Source organism: Eulemur rufifrons, chromosome 8, assembly GCF_041146395.1.
Source record: "Eulemur rufifrons isolate Redbay chromosome 8, OSU_ERuf_1, whole genome shotgun sequence".
In the NCBI taxonomy this organism is placed as follows: domain Eukaryota; kingdom Metazoa; phylum Chordata; class Mammalia; order Primates; family Lemuridae; genus Eulemur; species Eulemur rufifrons.
The window spans coordinates 100597424-100608053 of NC_090990.1; the positions used below are offsets into that span (position 1 = coordinate 100597424).

A 10630-nucleotide genomic window follows, 5' to 3' on the forward strand; every position below is an offset into this window, starting at 1 on the left:
CGGGGCAAGTCCGCCTCTTGAAGTCCTAAGTCTGGGTTGGAGGCCTCAGGAGAGGTCAGAGGTAGAGCGAGAACGCTGCTGGGGGTGGTGGCGCTGGCCTGGAGTGCAGAAAGCCGAGAAAAACGGTCAGAGGTCTTCTTGCCCCAAATCACTCACTCCGTCCACCTATCCGCAGCTTTCCTCCTTGCCTACCTGGAGGGTGCCACTAGGGGCGGGATTCCAGCTCCTGAGCCAGGCAGGTCGTCTGATGGGCGCCGGCCCTGGGGGCTGGCAGGCAGTGGTTTCCTCGGGGGTGGGGGCTTGGCAGGCCCCTGAGACTGAGGGAGAGAAGGAAGGAGGTTGGCTTGGCTCCGGGGGTGTCATGTCGCCCACCCCCGTTGCACTGGTGCTGGGGAACACCAGCTTGGGGGCAGCACCAGAGGTCACTCGTGTCTCCAAACAAACCTGTCACCATTAAAGGCGCCACCGGGGTATGTGCCCTTGGGCACTGAGGGGCCATCTTGCCACGGCCACCACCTCCAGGACTACCAGCACCACAGCCCTAGGTGGGGGGAGAGGCTGTGCCCTTCTCTCCTCCCACTGTTACCTTCGGGCTCCTCACCACCGGGTCAGCGGGCAGAGGGCGGGTGGGGGGATTGGGTCGGTCAGCGAGCTCAGCCTGAACAGAGAGAGGGGCAGTGGCTATGAGAGCACAGCCAGGGGCAGTGGGCATGCAGAAGTTCCCTGGAGGGATTCAGGTCAACATGCAAAGTCAGCCAGTGGGGGAAGGAGAGAATGGGGGCATGCGCAGAGGGCTTGGGGGCATGCCAGCAGATGTCTCAGGGGAGGAAGGTGTGGGTCAACCGTGGAGTCCCTGGCCAGCTGCAGTCCCGCCACTGACCACCAGATGGTGGTAGAAACCAAGGCAGGAGGCTCACCCTTTGCTGCTTCTGGGGCTCAGAGTGTCTGAAGGCTGAGGGGCACCCTGGTCACCTAATGAAGAGCACCACTGACAGGGAGCAGGGATGAGAACTGCAGTTGGGCACCAAGCCTCCCACCTGCCCTGGGCCAGGGCAGAGCCTGGCCCAGATTTACCTGGAGTCTCTTAGGCACAGGGTCAGGCGGCAGCGGCCTAGAGGGGGGTGCCCGGAAGCCGAGATCAGTAGCCTGCCGAGAGAGCAGGAGGAGCAGACAGGCACAGGGTGGGGGAAGCAGAGAGACAGATGTGGGCAGAGAAGGGTTAGTGCCCAGGGAGGACAGTCAGGGCCCTAGGGGTAGGGGGTGCTGTGCATGCAGTTATTCAGCTGCATGCGGGGGTAACAGGTGGTGGTGGGGACATGCAGACCACCCACACACACATACTCCTGTCATCAGACCCAGAGAGCTCAGGGCAGGGGCACTCACCAGCCCTTCTACACATGGTGACCTGGGCCTCATCTGGTTCTGGCACACTGAAGGCCATTCTGAGCACCACCCCCCTTCTGCCCTCCAGGGGTCACTGCTGGGGGCACAGATAGACCCACCTCTCAAAGCCACCAGCTTGGCCAGCTGAAAGAGCTCAGCAGCCCCTTCTCTAGCTGTCCCTCCCACTCCAGTCTGCACTCTGCTTCTCTGCCTGCAGCCAGGCAAGGGCTCGCCCCGACTTCTATGGCTGACCTGGGGACAAAGCTGGCCTTTCTCTTAGTCTAGAGCTTTTAATGCCCACCCCCCAGGGCCCAAGCTGGATGCCAAGCCAAGGTGGAGCCCCTTTCCTCTGGCATCCAGGACTCACCTTAGTGCCTGGCATCAGCAGGGCCCTCTGTGGGGGTCCTGGCCGTTCAGGAGGACCAGATTGGGCTGCCCTGAGCATGAGGAAAGTCAAGGAGGGAGAGAGTCCAGCCTCAGACTCTGTTCTCCAACCATATGCCATCCTTGAGTGGGGTTAACCCTTTGCAGCCCCTTGAAGAGGAGTCTGTGTGTAGTTTAGGTCAAATCAGGGGTGGGGGCAGTTGATCAGCCTGAGGAAGGGCCCCACTTATCCAGCACAGGGGCTCCTGGGGAGAAATGGTCCTAGCATCCCAGCTGCCCCCTGAAAGGTTGACATATGAGGTGAAGAGTTATGGGGTGCATGTAGGGAAGAGAGGTGTGTGGGGTGTGGCAGTCAGCAAGCTCAGGGTCCAAGGGTCTCAGGGCTTAGAACCGGGTGGCAGGGGCTGCAAAGGTGAGAGCAGTCTTCAGGACTGTCCCCAGTTGAAGGAATTGGTAGCAGGAAGACAATGCTCATACCTGTATTGGCAGCTGGGTCCCTTGAGCTGGCAGAGTTGCTGGCGGAGGCGGCCACGGTACCAGTAGCTGGCACCAAGCAGCACCAGGACCAGTAACAACAGGAGGCTGAGGATTAGCCCTGTGGTCAGGGAGCTGGTTGCTGTGGGGTGAGGTCAGCTTTAAAGGTGGGCAGGGTTAAGAACTCTATACCCATGAAGGAGCAGGGGGCATGGAGTGAAGCTCAGTGATCAGAGAAAGCGATGGGGTCAGAAAAAGAGAGCCAAGAGGGAAAAGTAAGGAATGAGCCGCTCTGCCCTCCCAGCTGCCCCTGCCCCCACCCCATGCTACCTCTGAGCTGGGTTGTGCAGTCTGGGGGCGCCCAGCCCTCCTCACAGTGGCAGTGCCTATTGCTGTCACAGACCTAGGGGGCACAGGGCAAGCAATGAGGGGCTCTATACTTGGGAGGCCAAGGCGGGAGGATCGCTTGGGCCCAGGAGTTCGAGACCGGCCTGGGCAACATAGTCAGACCCCATCCCCCACCCCTAAAAAAGCGGGGGGCTCTGTACTCTTGGACTACTTCTCTGTCTCCAGCTTATCAAGATCTCAGTTGAGCTGGGGATGATGGGTAGAGAGAACTAGAGCCCTAGAGAGAGGGAGCCTTCCATGCCAGAGGAAATTAGATCAAATTAACACCGAGCCCCTTCTGTATCCTGGGTACTGTGCTAGAAGCTTTCATATTCATTTCATCTTTTTCTTTTTTTTTTTGAGACAGAGTCTCACTCTATTTCTGGGCTAGAGTGCCATAGCATCAGCCTAGCTCACAGCAACCTCAAACTCCTGGGCTCAAGCGAGGCTCCTGCCTCAGCCTCCCAAGTAGCGGGGACTATAGGCATGAGCCACCATGCCCAGCTAATTCTTTGTTTATAATTTTAGTTGCTGGGCAAATTTTTTCTATTTTTAGTAGAGACACAGTCTTGCTTTTGCTCAGACTGGTCTCGGACTCCTGACCTCAAGCAATCCCCCAGCCACGGCCTCCCAGAGTGCTAGGATTATAGACATGAGTCACTGCACCTGGCCCATACTTGTTTCATATACCCCAAGAAGTGGGTACTATTATTATGTCCCTTGGATAGATAAGGGAACTGAGCTCAGGGGGGTTAATAACCTGCCCCAGGTTACACAACCAGGAAGTAGTAGAGCAAGGGTTAGAACCCAAGTATGTCTGTTTCCAAAGCCCATCATCCTATTCCTCCCTGGAGGCTGTCTGCTCCCCTTCCATTTCCCTCATCCCAGCTCACCCCATGCCCATGGCATTTGCTCCGACATTCCTGTGCTCCCAGGAGATCCACAGGCTGGCATCGATGGGCTATGCATACCTGCCCCATGTGGAGAGAAGAGCAAAGGTCACATTCTCACAAAGCTTTGCTGTGACTGGGAGGCTAACAAGGCTTTTACAGATGGGGAAACCAAGTCTCAGTGGGATGGCAGGACCTTGCTCGTCTGAAGTAAGAATCTGAATTCCCTCAGAGTCTGTGCCTTTTACACTCATGGACGGTGAGGTCTGGGTACTGCTCACCATGGTCCAGATGTCCCTTCCTACCTGGTCTTGCCCACACAGGCTGCTCACCAAGCCAGGACCACACGCTGTGCCAGGCAGAGTCAGGAGGGGCTGAGCCACATCGTCGCCCAGGTCCAGGTGCACCCAGCTGCAATTCAGCTGGGTCCCGTTTGCTTCCAGTGTCTCCCAGAGCAGATCCTGGACTGAGCCCAGCAGAGGCTGGGCTCTACCCCCTTGGCACTGAAGCTGCCCACAAATGGCATCCCTGGGGAGAGGGGGGAAGGGCACACGGTCAGTGGAAGCAGGGCCAAGGCTCCCACAAACCCAGAGGAGGAGCTAAGTTTCCCCATTTACCTAGGGGCACAGGACACATAGCTGCCTTTGCGGCTGCGCCCACAGCTCCCAAAGGCGTTCCCCCGAGTGTTGGCTGTATGGAGGCAAAGTGGCGCAGCAGGCTGGGCCCCAGGTCCCCAAAGTGACTGGCACTGCTGGGCATAGGAGGCGCAACGCCCGTGCATGCACACAGCCTGTCCGCCAGCGCAGGGTTCACCATCCCCCAGGCTGACATCAGGGGGACACTGGGAGCTGTCTCCAGGGCAGAACTCGGGCAAGTCACAGTCGCCTCTGGTAGGGCGGCACTGCCAGCCAGCCGGGCGCAGCTGTGGAGGGTGGACAGGCATCAGTGTAGGATCAGAATGACCCTTTCCACCCTGGCCTCAGGCACATGAGCTCTTGCTGGCCAGTCTAGACTGTGCCCACCTGGCAATTTTGACAACAGGGTCCATCAGATGCACACTGTGCCCCTGGCCTCAGCTGGCAGGTGGAGTAATCACAGCAGGGATCAGTGCAGTCCTGTGGGCAAGGGCATAGAGGGGCCAAGCATCAGAGCAGGCAGGGCCTGAGAGCCTACCTCCAACCCTCCTCCCGGAGACCAAACCCAGAAGGATGCCCAAAGCCACAAAGAAAGTAAGAGCTAGACCCCAACAGCCCACGTGCTGTCCCTGCAGACAGAGAGGTCGGGAGAGGGGTGGGAGGTCCCTTCAGAACCAGAGAGGAGCACAGGAGGCTTGGAGAGGCTAATGAGCCAGAGCGAGGGCACAGAAGTGAGTGGGGCAAGGCTTTGGGTGAGGGGCTCACGTCCGGGAAGCCACAGTCACACTGTTCGCCCGGCTCCACAAGCATATTTCCACAGAAAGTGGCCAGAGAGGGCAGGCTGGGCAGCCGTTCAAAGAGGCAGCTGCCCATCCCATCCAAGAGGGCTTTCTCCAGGGCCTGTCGGCTGCAGTTGCTGAAGTTCAGGCCTGGCAGGAAGCTGGGGAGGGTGGCAAGGAAGGTTGGGGCTGTGGACCTCTCCCTGCCCACTACCCCATCACCTCTCTACATCCTGCAGCAACTCACTCTGTGGAGGCCTCCATGATGCAGCTCTTGGCTGGGGCTGGACCCGGACAGGGGCAGCTGTTCCCAGGTGAATCGTGGTCCAGGCCCAGGCTGTGGCCCAACTCGTGGGCCATGGAGGCGGCGACTCCCAGGGTGCTTGTGGAGTGGTCCTGTCATTGGGGAGGTGTACTCCAGGTACAGCCCCAGCCTCAGCCTGCTTCCACCATAATGCCTAGCCCACCCTGTCTGATCTCTTGGGCACGCAGTGGGTACTGCTTCCCTCCTTAATTGCTTCTAAAGTAGAAGGAAAGCCCAGGCCTGGGTGGCAGGAAACCTGGGTTCTGGCTCAGCTCTGTGTCCCTCCCTCACAGCAATGGCCCTAGGAGATCACCTCTGTACTTGGGCCTCAGCTGCTCCTCTACCTTCCTCTAAGAAATGGGAGGACTGCATGGATGAGGACGGTGTACACTGTGATGGGCTGGCCACAAGCGAGGGGTTGCCGGACAGCAGAGGCCACGTCATACACCTCCATCCTCTATACCCACAGCTTTGGGTTGGGCAACTTTGTAGGGTGTTTCAGTGAATAAGTGGTACCAACTTGGGAGGAACTGAATTGGGAATGGGCAGGAGACCTGGAAATAACTCACCATGTTCACACCTCCTGAGAATTCAGGAGAACAGATGGAGTTCTGAATGGCCATGCCTACCGTAGGACCAGAGAATGAAGTGCTGCTGTGGGATGGAGAGGTCAAAGGTGAGGCCCAAAAGCCATGGCACTCAGAGCTTCAGGGCCTGAGGTAGGGAGTTGAAGGAGGGTGAATTTGGCCAGGACAGGGTAGAGCCACGTCCCTCTGGCTCAGTCTGTGGGTCTTACGTCATCAGCTGGGCACTGTCATGGGGCAATCGAGGCAGCAAGTCTGCCTGGCGCCAGTGGAGGAAGTTGTCTAGCGTGACAGCTGCGTCCGGGCTTATCTCTACCAGGTCGTGATGGGTCCAGGCCTCTAGGCCCACTAGTGCCACTCGTACATTCAGAGGCCGGAAGAACTGAAAGAGAGCTGGGGCTCAGAAGAGGGGTTGCCATGGTCATGGGCTGTGGGGCTGCTGCCCTGTCTAACACTCACTGTGTCCAGCAGGAGGGCCACTTCCAGCGTGCGGTTCAGCAGGCGCTGGAAGTCTGGGTACCTCTGGACCTATGGGCCAAGGGAGGTGACCGTGAAAGGCTGCAGGGTGGGTGAGGGGTGGGAGTGAATGTGCAGGGGCCAGCAGGCTCACCTCCGAATGATCAGCCACAATCACCAACTCAACAATCTTGGTCTCTGTTACCACATCTCGCCTCCGCTATGGACAAGAAAGTGGAGTATCAGGCAAACCGCTACTCACAGCCAGCAGCCACGTAGGGCTCACCAAGACGTGTCCACTCCTACCTGTGTAGTCAGACAGAGGAGGGTGGACAGCCCATTTTACAGGTGAACTACCGAGGGCCAGCGAGGCCAGGGACTTGCCAAGGACCACCAGGAAGTAGATTATGAAACTGGGAGTAGACCCCTGCTTTTCTGTCTCCAAACTCAGTGCTTTTTCCAAATTTAAAGCAATAATAAAAATAACAATAGCCAACACTATCAAACACTTATCATATGCCCAGCACAGTTCCAGGAACATTATATATATATAGATTCATTTAATTTTCCCAGCAACCCTATAAAGCAAGTAGTTTTATTATCTCCATTTTAAAAATTAGAAAATTCGGTTTTCATTGCTTTATAATTGATAACTGTGTGTTATCTATAACCAAGTAAGAGTTCTCTGCACATGGGATCATAAGACGATGAGGAGTGTGAGCCAAATACCTGCTTCCGAATCCTGGATATACCATTTATTAGTTGTATGGCCTTGGGCAAGTCACCTAACCTCTCAGAACTGGTGTCCTCATTTTAAAATAGAGCTATTAATAGCACCTACCTCCTAGGGTTGCTGAGAAGAGTAAATGAGATAGTGTTCATAAAGTTCCTGGCACGTGGAAATTTCTCCGTTAGCAGGAGCTGTTGTTACTGTGAACACATAGCTCTGAGGGTAGGGGTCAGCCCTCAAGATGACCAAAGCCCAGCCCTCCTGCATTTCATCCTTACCCTGCGAATGTGGCGCTGTCCCTCTGGTGGAGCCTGAGTGGGCACAGATGCATGCCCGCGGAGGGTACAGGAATGTCCTGGCAGGAGGAGGTCTTGGATTCGGGAGATAATGGGAGGACCCTGAAGATCCCCAGGCCCCTGCTCCAGGGTGTAGCTTCTCTCTGGAGACAGGACCACTAAGCCCCTAAGGAAAAAGAAAGGTAGTCAGAGAACATTTCGGCTCCGTGCCTGGTGTCCCCTCACTCTCTCCACTGTCATGGAATCCACCCACTGTACCTGAGCCCAGAGCAGGTGCAGATGGACACCCAGGAGTCCACATGGCCCTGCACTCCTCCCTGGTAGCAGCAGTTCTCCTACAGCAGAGAAATGTTAGTGCTATCACGGATGGTAGTCAGGATTTGAACCCAGGAGTCTAGCTTGTTGGTAAAGATATGCAATGCCCACCCACATCCTCCAGGGCTGGCACCCCCAGATGCCCCCTCCCTCTTTCCCCTAGGCCAGAAACTAGGCACATGAGGGCCTGACTCACCAGAGTGTGTCCCTCACTGACCACCCGAGTGCCATCGGGCTGGTACCACATCAGGGTTGGGCGGCCTAGGGCTGACTCCCTGTGGAGTGAAGAAAAAGGAGGGCAGTGCTCAAGCCACCTCCCGGGTTGGTGTAATGACAAGCTGAGGCCTGGAGGTGGTAGGGGGACTGGAAACCAGGTAGCCCCCCAACCTTCCCACTGTCCCCCGAGGCAGCAGAGTGTATCAGTTGGGCCACTGACTCTGCAAGGCTATCTGGGTTCTAACCTGGTTTTCACCATACTAGCTCTGTGACCTTGGCCCAGTTATTTAACCTCTTTGTGCCTTGACTTCTTCATATGTAAAATGAAGACAATAATACATAACTATCTCCCCTACAGAATTTTATGAGGATTAAATGAGCGCAAGCGCTTAGTACCTGCCACATAGTAAATGCTATACAAGTTGTTAGCCATGCGATCATTATTACAATCATCACTATTACCTATTCTGTAGCAGCTCCAGGATATGACTCTCACCATCCAGCTCCAATTTGATCCTTAGGGACTCAGGCAGACTGGTCTGTGGGCACCAGAGGGCATGTCACCTCCCAGACATCCCTGTAACTTCTACCCTCTCTAACCAGAAAACCTCAGGCCCTCAGGAGAGCACCAACGATTAGATCACGGGTGGGGGATCCCAAGGGAAGGGCCAGGAAGCCCTGCCTGGCCAGGGGCATTGTTCTGGGGGGTTGTGTGGGGAGGTCAAGGAAGGTATTTGAGCCGCCCCTTCTCGGCTTCCTGCCCAGAGAGGAAGCATCATAGAGGACCCAGTGCAGGCCCCAGCCCTTCCTCTGACTCAGCTTTAGAGAGTGTGGGGGGTGGTTTGGGGAGGCCCTGACCCTTTCCAAATCCTCCCCTGAGAAAACTGACAACGTGAGATGAAGAAAGCAAGTTTGGCTTCAGAATTTCCCCAGTGGAGATGGATGGGTTGGGTGGGGCTGAGGCAGACAGATGTGTGTGTAGAGGCGAGAGGGCGATAAGTGAAGCCAGGTGTGTGTGGGGGGGGTGTGTGGTGGGAGAGGCAGCCAGACCTGGAATGGACCTGCCACAGCGAGGTCTCCTCACCAGCTCCTCAGCCAAGCTTTGGCTTTGAGACGCCTGATTGTGCTGGGGGTGAGGGCGAGTGTATATATTTATTAGAGGGGAGAGTGACGCTCACCTGAAGCACCTCTGCTAGGTTAATCGGGAGGTTGTCCTGAAAGACCTGGGGCTCCAAGGGCCCACTCAGGGCTCTCTCTGACCTTGCCTGCTGCTCCTCAGTGCCACCTGCAGGGTCCCAGGATACCCCAAGAGAGCGCTGAGGGAATGAACTCCAGACCCACCAGCACCCAGCACATCAAGGCCCTTAGGTGCTCGAAGGGCTCCTGCATTGCATGCTGAGACTTAAAGGAGAATACTGGAGGGAGGGGGCTTCTCTCCAATTTATGGCTTTCCACCCACCAATCTATCCACAAGTCCCACAAGTTCCCAGAGAAAGAAGTTCAGCTTGCCCAGCCTGTGGCTCCTCCTTGTCCCCCTCGAGCCAATCCCAGGTTCTCACAGGCACCCTCCCTTGTTCCCACTCCCTCCCAATCACTCCCCCTCCCGGGAACGCCCCCTCTCAAGTCTGAGCTAAGCCCTGTGGCCGGGTGCCCATTCACCCTCCCCTTCCTTCACAACGGAGATGCCAGGAACACCCATTTCTGGGTGAGCAGTGCAAACACCCCCACCTCCCGAAATACCCCTCATGCCCAGTCAGACACACCCGCTCCCCACAGCCTCGGCTTCCTCCCCCAGTACCCCTGCTACACACAATGGCCCTCTCTCCTCCGGACACTCCACCCGCGCCTGCCCTCTCGGCCCCCAGCCCAAGACAGCAGCGGGAAGTGAAAGTTCCAAGGAGGAGTTGGTGTCTCAGCCTCTTTCCTGGCCAATTCTCCCTTCTCCTGGCTCTTTCCGGGCCCTCCTGCTCGGCTGGGCTTCTGGTGGCAATAGCACCAGGGTGAAGGTACCTGGCTGCCTAGGCCTGGGATAAGGGGCTAGAAAGAATCCTCGTCACTAAACCCTATAAGCCGTGCCCACTCGGCGCACTGGCACCGGGTGGAACGGTCAGCTAGGCCCCAGAGGAGCGAAGATGTCAGTCCTAGGAAGCAGCGACCCTCTTTCCACGATCCCGAGGAGCGCAGGGCAGGCCCTTCGGTCCCTGGTACCTGAACCTGAAAGTGTCCGCAGACACCGCGCAGAGGACGGCCAAGAGTCGGGGCACCGGCATCCCCCCGTTTCCCCCTCCACTCCATCGCCCAGTCGCCGGGCCTTAGGCCCAGGACAGCAGACCAGGGCGGGCCGCGCTCTGGCTGGGCTCTCCCAGGATCTCTGGCCGGCCCCAGAACCCCAGTGCCTTCCGACTTCCCTGCACCTCCTCCCAGCCCGCCCCCGACCCGCTCCAGACTGAGGACTCACCTATACTTGGGAGCGGCCAGGTGGGCAGAGGGCTGCCCGCGCCCAGGAGCCCCAGGGCCCACAGCAGCGCCAGCCGCATGGCAGCGGCGCGCTGGGCTGGGCGAGGGCAGCAGGTGCGAGACCGCTCGCGGAGGAGCCGCCCGCGGCCGGGTCTGCTTGGAGCGACCTGCGGCGCAGCGCTGCCACTAGGCCCCGCCCCGCCCCCTCCCACCCGGCCCGGAGCCAGGCTCCGCCCCTCCCCGGCCCCGCCCTCCGCTAGGCCACGCCCCCGCGCGCCGGGTTCTGCAGAAGCCGGAACCCGCCCCGGACGCCGGCTTCGCCAGCGCTTCTCCTCTTTGC

At 57.9% G+C, this 10630-nt stretch overlaps 1 protein-coding gene across 13 annotated transcripts; it reads right to left on the reverse strand.

The window, feature by feature from the left end:
• Nucleotides 1–10456, reverse strand: ADAM15 (ADAM metallopeptidase domain 15). 13 transcript variants are annotated; one of them, XM_069480492.1, is made up of 23 exons: nucleotides 10292–10456; nucleotides 9012–9118; nucleotides 8296–8372; nucleotides 7814–7892; nucleotides 7561–7637; nucleotides 7285–7468; nucleotides 6431–6496; nucleotides 6280–6348; nucleotides 6033–6202; nucleotides 5806–5890; nucleotides 5180–5328; nucleotides 4919–5093; nucleotides 4541–4633; nucleotides 4136–4440; nucleotides 3851–4046; nucleotides 3522–3599; nucleotides 2572–2644; nucleotides 2245–2383; nucleotides 1751–1820; nucleotides 1075–1146; nucleotides 587–658; nucleotides 193–317; nucleotides 1–98 (listed from the first exon to the last, which is right to left on the reverse strand). In XM_069480492.1, exons 1-23 carry the CDS (start codon nucleotides 10368–10370, stop codon nucleotides 56–58), a joined length of 2583 nt encoding a protein of 860 aa, XP_069336593.1. In that variant the 5' UTR covers nucleotides 10371–10456; the 3' UTR covers nucleotides 1–55. The 13 variants fall into 13 exon arrangements, 12 of the variants coding, with proteins under 12 accessions (XP_069336593.1, XP_069336594.1, XP_069336595.1 ...); XM_069480493.1 differs by lacking the exon at nucleotides 1075–1146; XM_069480494.1 differs by lacking the exon at nucleotides 587–658.
• Between the last annotated feature and the right edge of the window lie 174 nt (nucleotides 10457–10630).

Coding starts and splice junctions, on each gene's coding strand:
- ADAM15 (XM_069480492.1), bottom strand. CDS start 10,370: ATGCGGCTGGCGCTGCTGTGGGCCCTGGGGCTCCTGGGCGCGGGCAGC. Junction 9,119..10,291: donor CTGGCCGCTCCCAAGTATAG/GTGAGTCCTCAG, acceptor GGGACCCTGCAG/GTGGCACTGAGGAGCAGCAG. Junction 1,821..2,244: donor GGACCCAGCTGCCAATACAG/GTATGAGCATTG, acceptor CCTCATGCTCAG/GGCAGCCCAATCTGGTCCTC.